The following is a 22874-nucleotide window of genomic DNA, read 5'->3' as shown; positions in this document are numbered from 1 at the left end:
CCAAGCAAATTACAAAGCCTCTATAGACTAGACTTAAATTAAAGACATGCTAATGTGTACTGTCACTCATATTTAGATACATTTAGATTTAACACTCAGAAATGCTGAAAATTTTTCGAATAATCCTATCAATCATGCTTCTTATTGTGAAATGAAATAGGAATATGATTATTTCACACAGCAGCCTCCTCCCTGAACTTAAAGGTTTGCTATGACTCTATACGGATAAAGATTGGCAGAAATGCTGTCTATGATACTCACAGTACTAAAGGTTTATGTAGCTTAGAATGTGAATATAATCATGTTTAAAATAGAGGCTGCAAAAAACAAACATCACTTTGTGTATTTCTTTTCATTATTTTTGTGCCTTGATATTTTCTTTGGGAGATGTCTATAGTTCTACATGGGAAGCAAGATGAAGATGGTTCACAGAGACAATATCTATAAGATGAATAACTTTTGGACATAGAAACAGGTGCAGATAATATTTAATACATTTTTACTTCAAGTTATAGGCTATGATCTGATAACAGAGTTTCTTTAAGGGCAGGTAACAGTCAGAGCTCCACCTAGTCTCTATAACTTTTGGAGCTGTTTGTTCAGAGACAGATAATCTTATATGGACCACAGAAGAACGGGAGGAAGACCTTTTACTCCACTTAACTGCGGGAAAGTGCCAATTAATCTCTTACTTATAATTAGCTTATAATTTACTTTAGAAATCACAAAACATTATTTCCATTATACTTGTAATTAATGCCCATATTTGTGATTTCAAAGGTTAACAGTAAACTCTTTCGAAACCTTTATGTTTCTCAGTGTTTTGTAATAAAAAAAAATCATACTAAAATGTTGATGAAAGTTCAACAAACAGGTCCAGTACAGAGCAGAAAAGCTTGTGGGGCCAAAATCTCCATTGTTGTAAGTGATAGTTCCACTAACCAGAAGAGAATTTGGTGATTGGTATTTAAGAATATCTCTGACAAATCCCCAAGCTACATTTAACTTATTTACATCTGAAGGATGAAGTGCTGAATGAGACCTACTAGGACTTTAACCTGTGGATCTAGAGAGTCTAGATATTTTTAATTTACTGTTCTATCTCTGAGCCATCCCTTCCTGATAAGTGTTCCCTTCTAAAAAAATTGGCACATTGGACCTAGCTTTATTCTAGCATCTAACTATACTATTTCCTTATTCAGAAATCCTAATATAAGGGAAACTGTGAACAGAATTAGCATTAGGCCCCGTGCAAAAGGATTTGGAATTTCTGCTTCCAGTTTACGGAACATGTTTGCCTGGGTTTACATTCATTAATTTGGATTACTTCAACATCCCACTCAAAAACCTGAACAGACAAAACAAGATTCAAAATAAATGGTGGAAACTGATGTATGTCCTATGCACTTGAGGGGTAAGAGGATACAGAAAGAAGTTAATAGTTGAAATGTCACCCATAATAATCCCATAAAACCAAAACGTGTGTATATCATACTGTTCATGCTTAGTACTCATTTTTTCTAAATAAATTTGTAGAAACTGACTGTTTTCAATCCACAGTTTTGGTTTGAACTGACCAGCATTTTCCAGTGACAAAAACTCTTTATTTGAAAAAATCCTGATCAGTTCTAATCATACAGACATAATGTTGCTGATCTTTTACACTACACATTTGCCATGAGCCTTTGTAAATACAGACAGGAACTCAGCTAATAATACAATAAGCAAGCGCCCTACATCATCCTGATCCAATGTCTATTGGAATAGATGGACAAATTCCCATTGTTTTCAGTGGACTTTGGAGCAGTCCCTTAAAAAGGAGGATTTTTTTGTATTAAGTGGGTACAGAATCTATATATCAGCAAGCTTAATGAGGAAGAAGTAACAATGATGTACATTAGCATGAAAATTCTTTTGTGCAATGTGCATAAGAAAAATATCAGAAAATACCTTATTTTCAATAACAGAAGTGATCCGTGTGTCACTTTTGTAGGTATAGACAATTATACTTTCACCATTATCCAGTACTTTGGCATCTCCTTTGTTAACAACAGACTTGCAAATGGCTTTGTTAAGTTGCCTGCTGCCTGCCTCCAGATAAATAGCTTTAATTTTGGGTTTGCATTTTTCTGCATAGATATCAATGACAAAAGGGCATGCCTGTTATAGAAGAAAAATACAGTAACTGTATATGTTGTTTAGTTCTTGTTAATTTATGACTAATCAGATTTTTACCCTCAGACCTGTTCTGCGTCAGGTCATCTGTAAAAATTGTCCAATTGTAGGTGCACCATTTAACTAAGGGGTTAAATTATATATGCTCTTGATCCAAACAGCTGAAGCACACAATATATAGTTTGTTCTTATCCTTCGGAAAACAAAGCTTCTAACCACAAACTACAGTTGTGAAAGGCAAAGAATCTCCATAAGGAACTCAAAAGACTCTGAAACAAGGAAACCGTCCTTGTTAGAGACCAGCTCCCTCTAGTGTCCAAACTGCAGAAAGACAGAGCATCATCTCTTTTCCAGCTTTCTTAGGGATAATTAACTCAGTACGAAATTATTCACAACTGTTTGCTAATTGTTTAAATCTTCTAATTGATAAGAGAATGGCTAATTCTAGCCTCTTAAAATATCATGGCTTCACTGTTTTTGTGTTAGTATATTTTTGTTTCACGTGCACAGAATGGTTTTCTTTGCCAATTACATAGTCTCATGGCCCTGAATGGCTTTGGTTTGACAGAAAGTAAAAAAGGAAAAGAAAATGATAACAGGGTAATAAAAACATTCTTTTCTTGGAAACAAGCTACAAACACTGGACTTTTCTGCATTTTTAATGGAGTTTTTGGTGTGTCTTTATACTTAGTTTTGCTTTTCCTCCCCAGTTTTTTGCTAAAGCTCCTTCTGGTAATGGTGTGGTAATTCACTTTTTAACCTTTTTAATCAGGCAACCATGGGAAACAGGGTATGCCAGATTAAAGATTTTGCCAGGTCACGGAGAGAGCTGTGGAGTCTGTGCATGAGAGGGTGGGGATAGGATGCTTCCCTGTGCCCCAATCCCAGGGGCACAAGTAGCTCTGTGCTCCCTACCGCTCCCAGGCATTGCCCCTCCACTGCCATGAGAGTGGCAGCAGGAGAGCTGACAGCTATGCCGGGCTGTTGGGCAAGTTGGGGGCAGCAGCTCTGTACTACCAGAAGGGGCAGAGCCTCAGGCAGAAGGAGCGGGCCAGGCAGCCAGCTCTAAGCACTGCCCGTTGAGCTCCTGGGAGCATGCTATGCAGCATTCCGGTGGCAACTGAAAGGGCCCATGGCTCTGGGTGCTGCTGCTGTTGCCATAGTGGGCCTGAGTGGTGAGGAAAAGCCTTGGGGAAAGCAGCTTTGCGTGCTGCCATTTCCACAGCTCCTGGGGAAGCAGCAGCGCAGAGCCACTTCCTCCTCTGCATCACGAGCATTCCCGGACTAGATCCTACATGAGACACAGATTGCCTTCTCAGCATTGTTATGGCACCATGGGGAGAGGCAGCAGTAAAACCCCTAGAATAGCTAGGTAATCCTAGCTGGAGAGTTTGAACTCTGAGTCCATGTAAAAATATATTACCTGGCCCTGAATGGCTTATTATTTATTTATTATTTTCACCCATGGGTAGGTTTTTCTTGTTCTGGTCAGTGCAAACACCCTCCAGGAGCCTTGGCTTTCATCCTTGATGCCTCATTCTGTACCTTCCCGGTTAATTTTGAAATGAATGCAAGTGGCAGCCTCTTATTGCTTTCAAGCGATGTTTACCACCATGCCACAGAGATGGTTTTTTTGGTTTGGACAAAGAGAGGGATTCTTTCCCTGTTGACTAGGCCATGTTGGAAGACATATCCAGATCTTGGCCAGCGTGAGCCCTGGAACTCTGGATGTACTGATAGGCCACCATTTTTTGCCTCTTTCTTCTCACCCACCACTTCACCGAGAACTGCTCCTCCCTAGCAGTTCAAACCAAGGCCTTCAGCAGATATGTCCCTAGTCCTTTTCTCTCAACAGGCCCTGTAAAATACTGGTATCCAGCAGCTGAGTTGAGTTCTTTCTTTGAGCACTAAGAGATTTTACTGCAGCAGCTCTGATCTCTACCTCCTCTAGAGTCCCACTCATCAGTGCTAGCCTAGGGAACAGACTGCCTGACCTGAAATGCAGAGTGAAAACCTTTCAAGCAGCGTTGCTGGTGCACTGAAATCCATTTATGAAGGACAGAAGCAGCATTGCAGTTAAATGTGCAGCGAGTGATATGAGAAACTGTTATTTTTGATACACAACTATCATACCTCTGTCATTTCCAGTGCTTTATTGTAGCCCAGTGACAGTAAAGTGAGCCAGAGGTCACTAGTGTCCCCTTCACGGTCATTGGCCTCCATGAGATGCAGATCCATAAATCCCTGTCTTGTGAGCTCATTCTTCTTTGTGTCAAAATTCTCTGTATAAAGGGGAATCAAGTAGTTCTTAAATTACTGCTTCCTAAGGCACACAATTCTGCAGTCTTCACCCTGGCCTTTCATAGGCAAAGCTCCCTTTGACGTTTTGTCCATCAGTCTTGCAGCCTCTAGTTCTCCAAATTTCATTATAAAATGAGGAAATAGTAAAGGATTCTCTTGAGTGAAAGCTGTTTACAGGGCATCTTCCAAGATTTTAGGGGATGACAGGGGCCGCAGGCTTATTGGCCAAAAGAAGGTGAGGTCTCATAATGTAGAGTGTGGCTTGAATTATTTCTCTACCCCATGGTAATATCTGCAATTGAGTAAGATTTTAGGAAAATAGAACTCTGGGAATAGGAAACGAAAGTCCCGTGGGGCTATAGTGCTTTGGGGGAACTCATGACAGAATGTAGCAGATCAACTTCTCTAGTGTCAGCAAACATATAATTGAAATGTTCCTATGTCAGAGAATTTTAAAAATGGTTTTTTCATCATAACAATGCTAAATCTTGACTATATATTATTAAAAAGGGATTATCAATTTAATAAATCTATCTCAGGGTTGAGATGCTATTACAAACGGCTTGAACTTAGCCCTCAAGATTTATAATATTCATCTGAGTCCTTCAACTGATTAATGTCTGGTAATCCATCCACCATGTTCACTTCCTCTCTCTCTCAGACCCACACACAAATATAAATAAAGGTATAAAAAGTGGTGCAGAATCTAGGGAGATGAAACAGGAGGAAAAAAACTGATTTACAGGAGAACAATATTTGGATGACTTTTCTATTTTTTAGAAAAAGTACCAGATACACCGTGGGGATTTTAGAGATAAATATATAATAAGATCTGCAAAATTTCAAATTTTGTGGCCAGAATTAATTGAAGTGTGACAGGAGATTGTAGCCAAATCATCACTGTCAACTAGCTCTTATCTGCCTTTCTATCTAGTCACTTATACAGTCCCATCACTGTAGTGGCTGTGCACTGCAAAATTATTAAGGAATTTGTTCCTTGTGAGGCAGAGCTGTATGTCATCAGGACTGATTTTAAATGTTTGTCAATAATCCCACAAAAAATATGGGGGTTTTCCCCTACCAATTGACATTAAAGGCCAAATACTTCCTTCGAAAAATGCGTGACTCCATTAATTAGAACTGTGCTTACAAATCAAGGGCAATATATGGCTGAAAGAGTCCTAAAAACCCCGTAGACTTTCAAGCCCACTCATAGAGGTCTTGGGAAGCACGTTTACAGCTGTGAGAAGGTCAATATGGACATCTTTATGAAGTGTTTATGAAACTTTAAGAGACTGACTTCCAAAGAAAAATGCCTACATCTGGAGAAACATTGCTCCAATTGATATTTTCTAGAGAAAATAATATACAGTAAGTGCCATGTTTTTCAAATTCAAAGCTCTCTACATGCATTGACTAACTGCTCCTTGCATTATCCTGTGAGGTAGAAAAGCATTTTCATCTCTATTTTATAGATGAGTCAACTGAGGCAGAGAGTAATTAATTGCAGCAGGTGGATTCAATATAAGACCCACAATTAGAACTCTATACTTCTTGGCACTCCGGTCTGTACTCAGAACGCATCTCTCACATACAAAACTTGTAATACACATATAGCCATGAGAAGCATTCCTTCTGTAGATGGGCTATTAAACATGATTACTGCAAGCAAATGGGACAGAGGAAGAATAAGTGATAGGAGAGTGGAGGAAAGGAAAACATGGAAAGAAGATGGAGGTATGGCTAGAAGAAAATGGGGAAGGTAATCAGTATCTATCTCACAAATCTATATTAAGAATAATATTGTAGATGAATGTAGGTAACTTGTAACCAAAAATTCATAATTTCTGGTCAGTTTATTTAAGCAGAGTAACATCTTACCCTTGCATACAGCCCAGGCTTCCTCGTCACATTTCTCACCACTAGTCCTCAGTTCAAAGAAATTATATTCCTCCAGGCTTACAAGGCCATTTCCATCTAAATCAATTATTTCAAATATGTCTGATAAAGTTGCTCTAGAGACACAGAAGACAAGACAGTTTTTAAATACTTTTGCTTCCTTCCTCATGCTCTTGCATCGAATGATCCTGTAAGCTGACAAACATTTTTCCAAAGCAATAGCATTCAGACAAAAATGAATTCAGCAGCATAAAGGATACTGAGAGTATGTCCTTTTACAAAAGCTAGCATGCCTCCTGGCTAACATGACTCACTTGAACTCTTTGGTAAGGGCCAGCTCTCCATCTTCATCTCTGTAAACAAGTTTGGCTTCTCCAGTAATTTGGTTTTTTATCTTCTTGAGCCTACAGCCAGTTGTGAATGGAATTAGCCAGTAAATACCAGATCCCAGTTCACCTTTCCACTTAAACATCTATTCTCAAAGGAAAATGGAGAAATCTGTGAGCCATTGTTTATCCAAAGCCTGCCTTCATTATTAATATTCCCACAATAATGATCAATTAATAGAAGATACTGACTTGTTAGAGTCCCCGCATTTTCTTTTGTTAGAGATGGCATATCCCTACAATATGTTTTTCATACCAGCATGTGAACCTGAGAACTAGTGGGTCTGCCAGCTGTGGTAACAGTTACATAGCTGGGCAGGACACAGGCAGCCATGGGACTTTCCTGATTGGAATAGATCAACAATATTTCTGTTGCTTCACAGATTTTTTTATCCTTTTAACATTTTAAACTTGAAAATAAAAACAAAACACGACACTTTTCCTGACAAAGGAGGCAGATTGACAAAACCCCACCGACTTTCTCACTCTTTCCTCTGAGAGTATAAATTAACTACAGGCTGGCTCACAATCTGGCCCTGATTCATCAGCCTGCATCAAATTTGCCACAAACATTTTGCATGGCTCCTTGTCAATGCTCACAAGTAACAAGAGATGCAAGAGATAGGCTCATGACACAATTTACATTCAGAAGACCTTTAAGTTCAATTCCTAGTTCTGCCAAAGTCTTTCTGTGTGACCCAGTCACTTAATCTCTCTGTTTTAACTCCCTATCTGTAAAGTGGATGTAATGGTTCGCTCTGGTTTATTTAGACTGTAAATTCCACAAACCAGGGAGCATTGCTGGAATATGCCTATAGAGCTCTCAGAACAATCTGGCCTCAAGCTCGTTTCTCTATGACTTGATAGCTGGGGAGATGATTTCACACTGTCATTTCTCCCTCTGTGGGTTTTACCATAGAAGAAAAGCACATACAGTACGTAACTATGTCTGGACTCATTCCCATGGCAAAGGCAAAGAGGAGTGAGAGGAAAGTCTGTGAGGCCAATGTTGTGATGTTTTGACTCCTTGGAAGCAGAGAGAGAAGATGGCTGAACTTTCCCCAGGTAAATCCCTTGGCTCTTGGAAGGCACATCTGTACAGAGAACCAAAAACTCAACATTTCTCGCTACCCATTGGGTACTCAGCTCTTTCAAGAGCAACCGCAACCCTTCTGCACTGCAATTGCTTGCATCCCATTAGGTTGTAGTTTGAAAGGTGTGGAATGATGTTAATGTTGCTACCATAACATTAACTTCTGCTGACCTGGGGCAGTTGCTCCTTATTTCTGTCCCGCTCACATCCCAGCAGGTCACCATCCCAAACTTGTGCATCCTTAACCTATTCTGTGTTGACACATACATAAAGATATTTTTAAAAATCAACATGAGAAAATTAAGGAAAATATCTAACCTCCTTATTTCGTACTTCAGTAAAGCCCATGAGCTGTAGGTTTTCTTGGCTTTCATTTTCCTTGAGAACATATAAAGCTGTGTCCGTTGATAACCACAGAGAAGTTTTTCCTACAAAACAAAAAAACCCTCAATCAATCAGCAGCACCCTCCCTCCCCCAATCTCCCTCTCCTACTCCAAAAAACAAATATTTGATGATAACTGCATAAATTCAGGGCACAGTTCTCTTTTCTGATCCACACTATGGATCTTTCTATATTCCGTTCATTTCACATGCAGAGCTCCTATTGACTTCAATGGAAGAACCACACACAGAATGAGTTTATAGTATGCAATTGATATCCCCATGGTATATCAGAGCAGACAATCTGTCTTTAATCTGTGACACATAGGCTACGTCTGTACTGAAGCCTTCTTCTGCAAAAGCTTATGCAAATGAAGCGCGGAACAGAATATTGCTGCGCTTCATTTGCATAATTAATTAGAAGCCCTTTTTGTGCAAGGGGCTTTTGAGCAAAAAGGAGCCATGTAAACAGTTTTCTACATAGCTCCTTTTTGTGCAAACCCCCCCTCCTTGCAAAAGAGCTGTTCTTCCTGAAAATAAGAGAAAGAATGGCTCTTGAGCAAGAGGGGTGTTTTGTGCAAAAAGGAGCCATATACACAGCTCCTTTATGCGCAAAAGCCTCTTGAGCAAAAACATCTGCTACAGTAAAGTCTCAATTATCCGACCTTCGTTTATCCGACATGCTGCCCGTCACATCATGGCAAGGGACGCTGGACAATGGCCTTGTTTTCCCTTTCCCTTTTCCAGGGCTGGGCGGGAGCTCTGGTTGGCAAGTCTGCAGCTCCCTCTTGTGGCTGAAGAATTCGCAGTCAGCTTTTTTCCCCCTGTTTTTCCTGTTTTTGGGAAAAGGAGTGAGCACCTTGCCCTGCGTCACGTCATCACCAGGGGACATGGAGTGGTGCAGGGCGAGTGCTGTGCTCCTGCTGCAAGGCTGAGCCCTGAATCTTACTCCCGTTTGGGGAGAAATACAAGGGCTGGTCAAGGCAGCAGATTCAGAAGGTTTAGAACTGGACCTTGCAAGGTATAAATTACTGTATTAAAAGAATTTTCCGTATTACCCGACATTTCCTTTATCCGACCATCCTCCGGTCCCATTTAGGTCGGATAATCGAGACTCTTCTGTAATTAGTTATGCAAATGAAGCGCGGTGATATTCTACTCCTCACTTCATTTGCAGAAGCTTTTGCGGAAGAAGGCTGCAGAATAGACATAGCCATGGCGATTACTATTAAAAGGTCTCAAATGTCAGGTATTTTGGTAGCTGCAGAAGTTACACTCGTGCCTTTCCACTACAAACATTGTTTATTACTTTTCTTGTTATTGAACAAGGTATTCCTAGACATTTGCAATTAAATGTATATAAAAAATTATGAATCCCTTTTTTGAGATTCTGTAAAAGTTATTAAAATGTATCTTGATTGGAAACCTAGCTTCTGTTTATTTAATAGGGTGGAATATATCTTAATTTTATTTCCTCCACTGTTAAATTCATACATAAGATCTCACTAGCTAGTCTAGCTAAATAACACGAAAACATATGACTTACTGACAAGATCACATCAGTGGAGTCGTTAGGCTTGTTTACCTGACACAAGCAAGTCATATCAAGGTGTTATGCTTGACAGTGAGACTTGCTGATTGGCCTGATTGGTCTGAGGGTGGGGGGAGAGCGCGAAGCCTCCTTCCACCCTGTGAGTAGTGCACAGCACTTTGAAGTGCCACATGCTCCTCGCAGGGTGGGAGGAGGCTTCGGGCACCCCCCTTCCCCCCCCGTCCCCAGGCCAATTAGAGCCTGGGGGCAGACGAGTGCTCGAAGCCTCCTCCTGTCTTACCTCCGCCCTGTGAGGAGCACGCGTCAGGGCATGGTGTGGATGCCTGGTGGGAAGGCGGGAGGCAAAGGGGCTCCCCCACCCCCAGACCAATCATGGTCTGTGGGTGGGGTAGCCTAGAAATGTACGGGCCCCACCCTTCCAGTTCAGACCCCGCCCCTTCCGGACGGCCCTGAGACACTTTTTAAAATGGCCTCTAGCCAAAAATTATTGCCCACCCCTGCCGTAGCAGAAGCCAGTGCTAGCACATACGGGGAATGAGGAAAAGCAAGGAGCTGCAGCATGCAGGGGAGGAGGAAGAGCAAGGGGCTGCAGCACCAGGCCAAAGGGGCCCAGGCAGCTCAGGCCTGTGCTGCCGCAGCCCTACCTTGCAGAAGTACTACTCGCTGCTGCAGCCCTGCATGTGACTGGGCAGGAAGTTGAGAGGGGGGCTGAGCTTGAGTCTCAGCAGAGCGGCTTGGCACTAGGCTGAGGACGTGGCCTCTTGGGCGCAGCAGAGGATGGAATGGCGGGCAGCTGGGGACGCGGGACGCCTTGCCCTGTGCCTGGCGCTTCTCTTGAGCCTGCTGGTCCAGCAGCCGGTGAGTGCCAAGAACACCAGTGGTGCAAGCAACTGGCCCTGGAGCAAGTTGTACTGTCCCTGAACAGTGTCTGGGGCAGGGAGCCCATGGGAGGGCTGACGTTGCTGTGTCGTTCCACAGAAAAACTTTTTTTATATATCAAGAGAGATTATTAAATTTGTTGCTACTAGTTAAATTTTGTAATAACAAGCTCTTATCAAATCTGAGGTGTGTAGATTTTTTTTTAATTCCAATGAAAGCAAATTCTAAGCAAATAAACATACTGCTCAAGAGTTTGGGGCATCAACATTGCAATACGAAGAACCTAAGAGCATGGATGACTATGTACAGAAGAAGTATAACTAACTTCAGTGATGTTTAGGTCGCCTCCAAATTCACAGTTCATTTTGGTCAATTTCACAGTCCTGGGATTTTAAAAATTGCAAATTTCATCATTTCAGGTATAGTGAGTAGGGGTCTTGACTCATAAAGAAGTTGTATGGGGCTCACAAAGCTATTGTGTGGGGGTTGGGAGGAGTTGCAGTACTGCTACTCTTACTTCTACACTGCTACTGGAAGTGGTACTGCCTTCAGAGGTGGGCAGCTGAAGAATAGTGGCTGCTGACCAGAAGCCCAGCTCTGAAGGCAGAGTTGCCACCAGCAGCATCACAGGAGTAAGGAGGCATGGAACGGTATTGACAACTTTCCTTTTGTGTTACTGCCTGCAGAGTTACCCGGCTCTGAAGGCAGCAATGCAGAAAAAAGGATGGCATGGTATGGTATTGCCACCCTAACTTCTGCACTGTGGCTGGCGGGGCACTGTCTTCAGATCGGGGTGCCTGGCTAACTGCAGCCACTCTCTGGCCACCCAGCTTTGAAGGCAGCACAGAAGTAAGGGTGGCAATATCATGATCGCCCCTAAAATAGCAATGTGAATTCCCTGCAACTCCTTTTGGGGGTAAGGGCTCCCAATTTGAGAAAAACTATCTCCCTGGTGAAGGTAAAAGCACACAAAATACCAAATTTCAAAGGGGGAGAACAGATTTCTTGGTTTTCACACATTTTCCTGGCCATGAATTTGGTAGAGCCCTAGTGATGTACACTGACTTTGCAAAAAGAAAGGCAGACAATAAAAAAAGAGCATGTGTTTTAAAGGGACAACTCAAAAATTACACCCATCAGAAAATTTTTAGCCAGCTATTGCTACAAATAACATCTAAGATAATTATTACTGAAAGAGATGGGAGAAAAATATTTTTCTCTATTTTTCCTGGCGGTTTGTGTGTGTGTGTTGGTCAGTTTTGTGAAAGTTGGTTCATCCTGAAGTTTTTCATACAACCATGGCAAAGAAAAAAATAGAAAGATGTGATTATAAAAGCACAAAAGATTGACAGGGGGCAGAGACAGTAACTGAATCTACCATAAACTCATATTTTGAAATCGATGAGACTTGAAGTTGATGGTGTTCATGTAATGTGTTTTTAATATTCTAAACGTGTTACGAATAATCTAGGAAAATATGCTTATTTACAAATGGTAGGACAACTCAAAAGGAGCCTGATTTTCAGAGGATGGATGGTGTTCAGAGCTTTCTGGAAAATAGGCTATTTTAAGACGCTTCAAATTGATCACCCACATTATACATAGATATATATGGTTGATTCATATGTATAAAGACACACAACAAACCCTTCCTTATCCAGTGTATGAGAAAGACTCAGGCAACAGGGATAGGTCAGAAAAAGCTATAACTTTAGGGCCTGATATAACACATACTAAAGTCAACAGTTACTTACCCAGTAACTTCAGATCGTATCTTTATTGATTAAACAGGAAATTCTCTATAAACCTGGGGCAGGGATCCTAACTTGGCAGAGGGATAGTGGAGGATTTAACCTGTACATGATCAGACACCATACTGCTAGGTAAAAAGGGAATAACATTGCTGGTAAATCCAAGGCTAAATCGTGACCATCAACTATGGGTGTCCACTATTGCATTAGGCTACACGGCCATTTTTGTGCAAAAACCCATGGAGTGTCCACACCTCAAGTGCTTTTTTGCGCAAATAAATTTACAGTAAATCAAAAGAACAGAGGGGGTTTTTGCAGTGTAGGTATTCCTCTTTCTACATGGAATAATTCCTTTTTTGCACAAGCGTTCTTGCGCAAAAAGGTGTGTGGGGACGAGAACGTTTTTTTTTCTGAAAAAAGAGCCAATCAAAAAAAGCACATGCACTTCCATAGGGTATTCTGCAGGATCTGTCAGTTTCTCAGACCTCCCTGCAGATTCTCCAAACAAACAAAATATAAATATGCTTACCTTCTAACTGGCTAAGGTTTAAAGGTTTAATGGTGATATATACTGTTGACCTTTGAGGTAAGTACAATCTATATTTATGTGTAATGATTTCACCATCTTCCTCTAAGAAGAAGCATCCTTTGGACTGTGCACACTGCCAATCCTGGAAACAAAACAAAATAAATGTGTATATTAGAAGTTCATCTTGGTCTTTAATGCTTCTCTCTTAAAAATTGTTTTGGTCTGAGCTCCTGCTGGGTGAATACTGCATAAAATCTCCTGCAATACTCCTTTGAATTTTTAAATGAATTCCCTTAGGCAGCATGTACTCCTCTTTTGTATTCACTTTCTGCAGATATTCTGGCAAACCCACTTCACAAATTTTATTATCAGATGCTGAAATACTTACAGAAAGTGATTTTTGAGCTGCATAACTAACCAGTTATGTGAACTCCAAATTGAGAATTTAATACTTGAATATGCAATTTTAAAAGGTGCTGTTATTAGTTTTATCATATCATCCAATCTGGGAACCTAATGAACTGGCTGAACAACCAAGAATTCTTTGTTCAGACAAGTCACAAGCAGGTAACATTTGTCAAATAAATTAATCATGAATTATTCACCGAAGACACTCTTTGAAAACCCAGTTCAGCATGAACTTAAATCCATCTCAATTCCGAAAAGTACTTGAGCTTTTGCAAAAGTCTCATTGAACTCACTGGGACTAAAACATGTGCTTTAGTGCTTTGTTGAACTGGGTCCTGAGCAAAGGTCCTCAAAAGATATTAAGGCACCTAAGTCCTATTCATTTCAATGGTTGTTAGGCACCTAAATAACTTTAGGGGATCTGAACCAAAGAACATGTAGTTTTTATCATCCACATAAATCTAACACAAATTGGCCTAATATACACACTTCATTCAGGATGTGGCAAACTGAACAATTTTCTGCAATATCCTGAATGAACTTGGCCGAATTAAATTAAACTGTATAAATCTTTGGGCGTCCATTGTATTAAAAATGCAATTGTTTATGTGGTATTGTGGAACTATATGTGCATCCATGGAAAGGATAAATAGGACAACAGGGGACGATTAGGCAAATTCGTTCAGGTTGTAACATCTCCAGAGAAACCATCCCTCTGGAGAGAGATGCATATGCTAGATCAAACTAGATTATTCAGAGACCAACTGACAAAACAAAGAGTTTTGGATAGTCTGGTTTTAAAGTGGTTCATGGCCTTCTTCCTGATCCAGCAAATGGACAAGTCCTTCAGTCCAGGGTAGGGTTACTTAGGGAAAGGTTAGAAGGGACTGGGCCTGAAAATGGGTGCATTTCCTAAGTCAGTAAGGGGAAAATACAAGTGCAGTTGCCCTAAACCAGTGTTTCTCAAAGCGGGCTGCAGATAGGCCCGCGCCGCTTTGTTTAATTAAAGGGTCCATAGCCTTGCGGATCCCATTGGCTCTAGTTCACCATTTCCAGCTTCTTGTGGCTCCCCTTGGCTGGAAACAGTGAACCAGAGCCAATGGAAAACACAAGGTAAACAAAGCAGCCCAGGCCCACTAGCAGCTTTCCCAAAGCAAGCCCATGGCAAACTTTGAAAACACAGTCCTACACTATGATACATAGTTTGCCAGAATTTGGCTAAAGCGAATATGAATTCTTCTCCCTTGTGACGGGGTGACGCGACCCCGCCACTCGTTAACGCCGCGGGCCGCGGCCACTAATGAGGGAATTAGCACCGCGGCCGCAGCTGCCCGGGAACCCGGGGCCAAAACGCAGGCACGTCAGCAAAACGCGCCAGAGAGGGACGCTGACGTCAGCAGCGCGCCCGAGCAGAGGGGGGCGGGGCACCCGGAAGTGCGCGCATCCGGCGGCGCCGAAGGGCACGCAGATAAAATGGACCCTGGGGCGGACGAGCAGGGGGCGGTAGGAGCAGGTCCAAGGAGAGGTGAGGAGGGGGCCGGGAGAGTCCGGGAGCTGGGCCGATAACGGCACGGCGGGGCGAACCAGACCCAGGACGGGCCGTGGAACCCAGGAACGGGCGTGTTTTGGGGTACACCCCCGCCTGTTACCGTCAGGAGGTTCTCTCCTGGCGTTAGGGCCCTGGGTCGGGGTCCGGAGAGAGGGTGGGCCCGGACCCCTCGCCCCGCCAACGCGAGCTATAATTAGGGGAGGGGCGATTCGCTCCCCAAAAAGGGGGCACCCCGTGACATCCCTCTTTTTACAGAAAACAATTTCTTCTTGGTTATTCCTAAAGCTACTGGAAACATAAAAAGGGAAGACTGCATTATTTGCATACAAGGTTTCTAGGGACGTCATGTTGTTATTGCCAAGACACAACAATTATATTTTAAAAAATGGCATGTTCCAAAACTTCCCACAAGCTATCACTTGGAAAAACAGAAACAAAGTCATTATAGGAGCATTGTCACTGGATGTTTCCAACCTTGAAGGAAGAAAGGAATGATTGATTTTGTCTGTTTTTGAAAATCCCTTAATCTTTTTGTGAATATTTTCCTAGCAATGGAAGATCATTATCCTCTGACATTTTAGTCTATTGACATTGTGTCTGAGCATAGGTATCTTGACATGCAATCCCTAATGGGAAGTAGGTATCCAAGTCTCTTTCTTTTACCTACTATCTTTATTGCAAAATTCTACCCATCATTTTTACAGGAATGACAAGAGGCATTTAGGGTGCATCTATACTGCACCGTTAATTCGAGATAACTAGCATTAATTTGAAATAATGTGAGCATCTACACAGCCATCCTGTTATTTTGAAATAATGGAAGGCTTATTCTGAAATCTGTAAATCTCTTTCTACAGGAATAAGGCCTATTCTGAAATAGCTATTTCAAAATAAAGTGTGTGTAGTCGCTCCACTGCTATTATTTCGAAATAACCCCTCACCAGGGCAATTCTAAGTTATTCCTCCCTAATGCATCCTGGGGCTCTAAATCGAGATAGCACGTCTACATTAGGGAAAACTGCCTCAGACTAATTTTGAGGCTTCCCTGCAGTGTAGACATGTTATTTCAGAATAACTTTTCCAGAGTAGCTTATTTTGAAATATGCATGCAGTGTAGACATACTCTTAGTTATTTGGTTTTTGCCTGTAGAAAGAGAAAGACCTGATCTCAATGAGATACCTGAATACAGGTTTAATGTTTCACTCTAATCTTTACCAAACAAACTCTGTCCCCTAAAATGTGAAGGGAAAAACTCACCTAACCTGCAAGGAACAATGGCAGAGAGAGAGAGAGAGAGGTAAAAAACAACTGAAGATCAATGGTGAAAAGATTGAGGTTGAATAAAAGATGAAGTTAGGGTTAATATTTTAATAGTATACTAAGGCTGGAGTAGCATAATTCAGTTCTAAAAGAATATGCAAGTTAGCACCCTATAGCATGTCTGAGGAGAATATTTCTTCCCAGGTGAACTGTTGGTACCGTACACACACAAATTTCATTTACCCTAAAATCCTTGATGCAAAATGAGATTGCCCTTAAAATTTGACACAGCTGAGGACATTAAACAAAAGCCTTTGGTTAACTCACTTTAGTCTCTAAACTTAATAACTTACATAATGTTTGAAAAACAATCAACATTTCAGGCAAGATGAATTTCAAGGGGTAAACTAATGAAATGGGATTGGGTTTTAAGAGATTTAAAGGTATACAGTAAACTGTTTGAACAGCATCCCAAATGTGCTGTAGCTTTTCAAAAAGATACAGTAAATCATCACATGCAAAAATTCCTCTCTATAAATAATTTCCTACCTCCCCTTTCTTACTATGGCAGAGGTTACCACAGTGATACGTTGAATGTTGCTGTTCTGCAGGGAGCTTCCTTCACCATATATCTGATGGTTCTCCTTGATTCCAAATGTTATATCAAATTAAAGACAGCTACAGGTGGAACCTCTCTAGTCTGGCACTCTCTGGTCCAGTAACATTCATGGTCTGGCATGATTTTAGTTAGCCAGATATCCACTTACCTTGGGTGTGGCCAAGTTTCCCATGGTCCCATAAAGTTTGTTTATAGCCACCAGTCCTGGATCTCAGTGTTCTGTGCTGTTATTTAGCTCTAAATTACCCCTAAATGTGTTCTAAGAGCCCAGCAAGCAATGGAAAGGCTGGAAATGCTGCTAAGCATAAACATGGCTTTTATGGTTTACCTACTTGTTTCCTTATGCCAATACAATACAATTGTGTAACAACATTAATACTTTGTTATGAAGAGGGCTGATAAGCCTTGGCTAGGCATAGCTTTATATAGGGTATATCAGTACAGTCATATATTATTAAGCAGCATTACAAACATTGTTCCATTAATTTGCCTCAGTGAAATAAAAATAAAGATACCCACTCACAACAATACAGACCTCCTGTGACAGGCTACGTCTAGACTGCAAGCCTCTTTCGAAAGAGGCTTTTTCGAAATATACAAAAGCCTCTTTCGAAAAAGAGCGTCTAGACTGCAAGCAGTACTTTCGAAAAAGCAAGCCGCTTTTTCGAAAGAAAGCACCCAGGCAGTCTGGATGCTCTTTTTCGAAAAAGCCCTGTTTGCATTCAAGAACGCCTTTTTTTGAAAGAGCACTTTCGAAAAAAGGCGTTCTTCCTTGTGAAATGAGGTTTTCCGCAGTCAAAAGAAAAGCCGCGTTCTTTTGATTTAATTTCGAAAGAACGCGGCTGTAGTCTAGATGCAGGTTAAGTTTTTTCGAAAAAAGGCTACTTTTTTCGAAAAAACCCTTGAATCTGGACACAGCCACACAGAAAATTCTCTGGTTCTGCACCTGTCAGATCCTGAGGGTGCCAGACTAGAGAGGTTCAACCTGTACTACTTTCTTCCCATTACTTTTTCCATGTTAAGTAATTTAGGTGGTTAACTTAAGGATGTGCTGTAACTCCAAAATGCAGAGGTAAGGGGTTCTCGAGACAATTTTTCCCTCCATTAAGATGCAGTCAACACTATGAAATAGTTTGAGAGCCCTTGAGATTTCATATACTGGCTTGTTATGCTTAAACAGAGCATGAGGTGGTGCTATGCTCTCTTTCATTTATCAACAATACCATATTGCAAAACCATGTGCATTATAAACACTTAAAGAATTCCTGCTTGGCTTGATTTTTAGCCTACAAATAGTGTATTTTATTCCAATTCATAATGGAGAATGTGAAAATATAAAATAAATTAGAAAACATATACTTATCAAAAAAGTGTGAAATGTGAATGTGAGAAATATCAGAAAAGTGTTTATGCTTCCAGTATCCATTACTGTAGAATACTTCATTTGTATGTGAGTCTTATGTATTGGCATTCCAATTCTAAATTATCATGGCAATTATTATAAATGTACAGTTACTTCCACCTACATATAGAAAAACCTCTTTAGTGCAAGAGACTGTTCACACACTTGAAGCCAAATTTTAGATCGCTGCCCAGTCCTGAACTACTGATATCTATCCTATCCCTGCTATCCTGAAAAACAGAATCTCACTGGTTCCACTGCAAGATGCCCCTCCACACAGAGGAATCAGGATTTATCCCTCGGGAGTAGGTCACAGCATATAGTTCACTAGGAATTGAGTTGGCTGCACTTATTTTTTTTGTTTTTCCCCATGAAATTTCTATGCAGTATATGAACTGCATAAAAAGGTACATAACTATGTTGCTTTGGGGCACAAGTCTCTTCTCAGATCTCTTTTTCTTTATTTTGCTATGTGTCCAGATCTTCCACTGATGTCAGTGGAGAGATTCTCACCTACAGAAAGAGCAGAATTCTGAAGATGAGCATTCTTGGCAGGAGAAGCTTGTTCTCAGCGCTTCACTTGCCAGATGCACCAGTACAATATGAAAATAGGATACAATGCTTTTTTTTTTAAGTCTTTTTATTTAGTCTTGTTTTAAATCTGCACTGAGAACTAAATTAATAATGGTTCATAGAACTAAAGAAATGTTTTACTCAATAGTTGTTGTTATACTTTGTTGTAGGATGTGTCTGCACTTCTGCTGGGAGGTGTGATTCCCAGCATGGGTAGACAGACTTGTGCTAGCTCAGTTGCAGCTAGTGCAGGGGTGGGCAAAAGGGCCTCCGTGGGCGGATCCGGTCTGCCAAGTGAGTTGATCCAGCCCGCAGAAGCCCTGCCACTCCGCCCGCCCTCAAGCCAATAAGGACCTGTGGGCGGGGAGAAGTGCACAAAGTCTCCTTCCTCCCTGCCCGTAGCCTGCAGGGAGTGCGCAGCTCTTAGAAGTGCTGTGTGCTCCTGGCAGGGCGGAAGGAGACTTTGTATGCTCCCCCCCTACCCAAGCCCTGACTGCCCTGGGGGCAGGGGGCAGCGCACAAAGTCTCCTCCTGCCCTGCAAGGAAGCACCACGTACTCCTTGCAGGATGAAGGTAGGGTGGGAGGAGACTTCGTGCTCCCCCTGCCCCCAAGTCAAACAAGGCTTGGGGTCGGGGGGAAGGGCTCCACGCTTAAAGTCAACCACCAGCTGCTGCTCAGCTGGCAGTTGACTCTAAGCATGACATTCCCTTGCAGGGTGGGGGCAGGGAGCAAGAGACTTCACGTGCTACCCCTCCTCAGCCCGATTAACCTGGAGGCAGCACGTGAAGTCTCCTCCCACTGCCAGGGGCACAGGTACCTAGAGGGAACTGCCAGCTGTTCAGAATAGCTAGCGGTTCTCTCGGAGGGAGGCGGCAAAGACTTTGCACGCTCGCCCACCCCTAGACCAATCAGGGTCTGTGAGTGGCGAAGCACAGAAGTGTCCTGGCCCCGCCCCTTCTGCCTGAGGCCCAGCCCCTTGCAAAGTGGCCCGGGGCCACTTAAAAAATTTCTGAAGTGGCCCCCAGTCAAAAATTATTGCCCACCCCTGAGCTAATGTGTTAAAATAGCAGTGCAGACCTTGGAGCATGACTGGTGACTTGGGCTAGTCATCTGAATATAATCCTGCTCAGTCGCCTGGGGTTTGACTAGCCTGAGCCATCATCAATGCCAAAGACTACATGACTATCTGTAGTACAAAAGTTTGAAGGGTAGCTGTGTTAGTCTGGAACTGAAAAAAAAAATAATGAATAGTCTTGCAGCACCTTAGAGAATAAAAAAAAAAAAATGTAACTGGTATCATGAGCTTTTGTGGGCACAACCCACTTTGTCTACCTGCAAAGGGAATCACACCCAGAGGTAATGTGCACACAAAGACAGGTGGCTTAACACCATCTATATATCTTCCACTAATATGCGCATAACCATATATAATACTGTTTGTGTCTGATGCATGCTCACAATGACAGATTAATTTACCTTTTGCGAACTATTCTGAAATGGAACCTTATATGTGACCAGCTTCACAACATCCCTGTGATTTAAGAAAGCATCTTTATCTTTTTTTTTTTTTTTTTTACAAACGAGAAGCCAGGGCATAGAGAGAAATGAGTTGCATAAGGGTTACACAAGTAGTCTTTGGAAGAGCAGGGACACGACACTGACTCTTAACTTCTGCCAGAATTAATTCAAATGACCATCCTCAACCCTCAGTAAGAGTTAACAATATATAATTTTTTGAAAGCTGTTTTGACCTGCATATACTTGATGCCTAATCCTTGCTATTGTTTTCCAAGTGGGAGCCACATGGCAAAAACTTATCTCTACAATTTGCTTCTGAAAAAAAAAGAGCCCCTTTTTAAAGTTTTCCATGGATACAGATGATAAATGGCTGGGAATCTATTCTAGTTTATGAGAGCCTTAAAATATTGAACATTACTTTCTTTGAATTTGTCACACAGCTCCACTGAATAAAGAGTACTTGAAAGGGTTATACTGTGCATTGGCTACAATACGCTAAATATGTCCATGGCAATTTTAATATATAAAGGTTCAAAATGTTCTGAATTACACTATTTTCAGCTATCAGAACTGTAACACCCGTGATGGTAATGGTGCAAGTCCACCAAAATAGTACTAACTGTCCCAGAAAACAGCTGAATTATAGTGAAAAATAAAAGAGCATATAAAATGAATGAGGCTGATGTATGCTTTTAGGTCCTGATCCAAGGCCCAAGAAATGATTGTATGTCTGTCCATTCATTTCAATGGGCTTTGAATGGACCCTTAGTTAGAATGGATTAAAAAATTAGCTGTACCAGTTACATCTGTTTATTTTTATTGACAAATATTTGGTCTAATTTCTGACAAAAGATATGGTGGTAATCACTAATTGTTTCTTTCTAAAGCTGCTTTTCATTACAACTTTATTTGCTTGTGAAAAAGAAAGAGGCATCCAAAATTGGAACACTATAAGATTTTACACACTATAGATCACGTTTGAGCATGCTGGAATTGAGGTTAAATTGCATGGGGGTGCAGATACCTAAACAGATTGAAAAAAATTCCTTGGAGATGATGTTCTTAAATTTTAATATAGAACAAATGTCACTATCCAGCAATGTTAAAGATATAAAGGACTTCAGAGTTCAATAACAAATACAGAGTTGTTATTTGAAACAAAATGTACCTCATGAGAACAATCAGTTCAGTTTTCTAGCAGCAGTTATACTATGTGGTCATAACCATTTTTTCCCTTTTACACAGAGGTCTCCAGTTGCACATTTTTAATGTATCCTAGCAGTTTCTAGTTAATGTTTTATATTTTTGTAGCTATTATTTTCTGTTGAAAGAAAACTAGTAAAGGTTGAGTCAAGGAAGGGAAAACAAAGGAAAAAGATCAATATTAACACTCTACAAATATTGACTTAACAAAGTGACTTTGTTGTCTTCTCCCACAGGAATTTATATTGAATGAGTGATTTATTTAAACAAAAATACTTATAGAACATATTAGTCTAAATATAAAATCAATATTTTCAGGCTACAGGATATATTTACAAATTAATGTTCATTGAACTGAATATATCTGGAGTTGTGTTATTTATATCCAATTACTATTCTTATAAAGGTTTATGATACAAATCTTTCAGACTACTTAAGCATTTAAAGTTCTCACCAATCCAATAAATTATTCAATTTTAAATTTTTCAAAAAGTCATTATATGTTTTATCCAACACTAGTTTCATTTATAAAAATACACTTTGTTCTATTAAACCTTCACACCTGGAAAATTATTTTCAGTAACTAGATGTCAGAAAAACCAACAATATATAAAAATATTAAATAATATTGTGCATCATGAAATCTCTTTGTAGTGTATAGCTGTCTTTGACAATCTACTAACATAAAAGAAAAAATCAGAGAAAAACGTATCTATTAAAAATGCAACGTGTGTATTTAAACAAAAACAGCATAATTTAAACAGAACTAACATGCAGAGTACCTTTAATGTGTTTGGCTCAATGAGCTCTGAATTTGTGTTATTGATTGTGCCCATGATGATACTGGAAGAAATGGATGCTTTGCAATTTTGGGCTGACGAAGGCCTTGAAGTTCTGTTATCACCTATAACAGACATTTATTTATTTACACTGTCTGCTTTCCATTGATTCAGAACGTTACAAATCATATTTATTTGTATATCTTTACATTCAAAGAATAACTTAACTTCATTAAAACAAACTGATTTCTCTATGATTATTTAGTCACTGACCATTGGCTAGTCTCACTGCCACCATCTACCACCTTTCACACATCAAGCAACTTTTCTTTACGTTCCTTTTAAACCAGTGGTTTTCAAAGCACGGGTCACGACCCAGTACTGGGTTGTGGAGTGCAAGGCACTGGGTCGCTTGTCTGTAAGATGACCAGGTGACTAGTGGGGGTTGCTAAGGCAGGCTTCCTGCCTGTTCTGGCATCACAGACTACACTGCACCCAGAAATGGCCAGCTGAGGGTCCAGCTCCTAGGCAGGGGGCCACAGCGCTCCACACACTGCCCTCCCTCTGAGCACTAACTCCACACTCCCATTGGATGGTTCCAGGCCAATGGGAGC

General features: G+C 40.9%; 1 protein-coding gene across 5 annotated transcripts in view; it reads right to left on the bottom strand.

Moving 5' to 3' along the window:
• The window catches only part of EFCAB7 (EF-hand calcium binding domain 7), a 45210-nt gene that overhangs the window by 6814 nt on the left and 15522 nt on the right, over positions 1–22874 (bottom strand). For 4 of the 5 annotated variants that reach the window (XM_075936150.1, XM_075936151.1, XM_075936148.1 and 1 more), the window contains 7 exons: positions 22264–22385; positions 12948–13089; positions 8173–8282; positions 6690–6847; positions 6358–6491; positions 4309–4457; positions 1951–2160 (listed from right to left, as the gene is read on the bottom strand). In XM_075936150.1, coding sequence (XP_075792265.1) covers positions 1951–2160; positions 4309–4457; positions 6358–6491; positions 6690–6847; positions 8173–8282; positions 12948–13089; positions 22264–22385 — 1025 coding nt within the window. The remainder of the gene's footprint in view (positions 1–1950; positions 2161–4308; positions 4458–6357; positions 6492–6689; positions 6848–8172; positions 8283–12947; positions 13090–22263; positions 22386–22874) is intronic. The other variant, XR_012905899.1, reaches the window with a different exon arrangement.

Source organism: Pelodiscus sinensis, chromosome 9 (genome assembly GCF_049634645.1).
Source record: "Pelodiscus sinensis isolate JC-2024 chromosome 9, ASM4963464v1, whole genome shotgun sequence".
NCBI lineage: Eukaryota > Metazoa > Chordata > Testudines > Trionychidae > Pelodiscus > Pelodiscus sinensis.
Note: the sequence above shows the minus strand (reverse complement) of the source record. Positions and strands in the feature narration are given on the sequence as shown.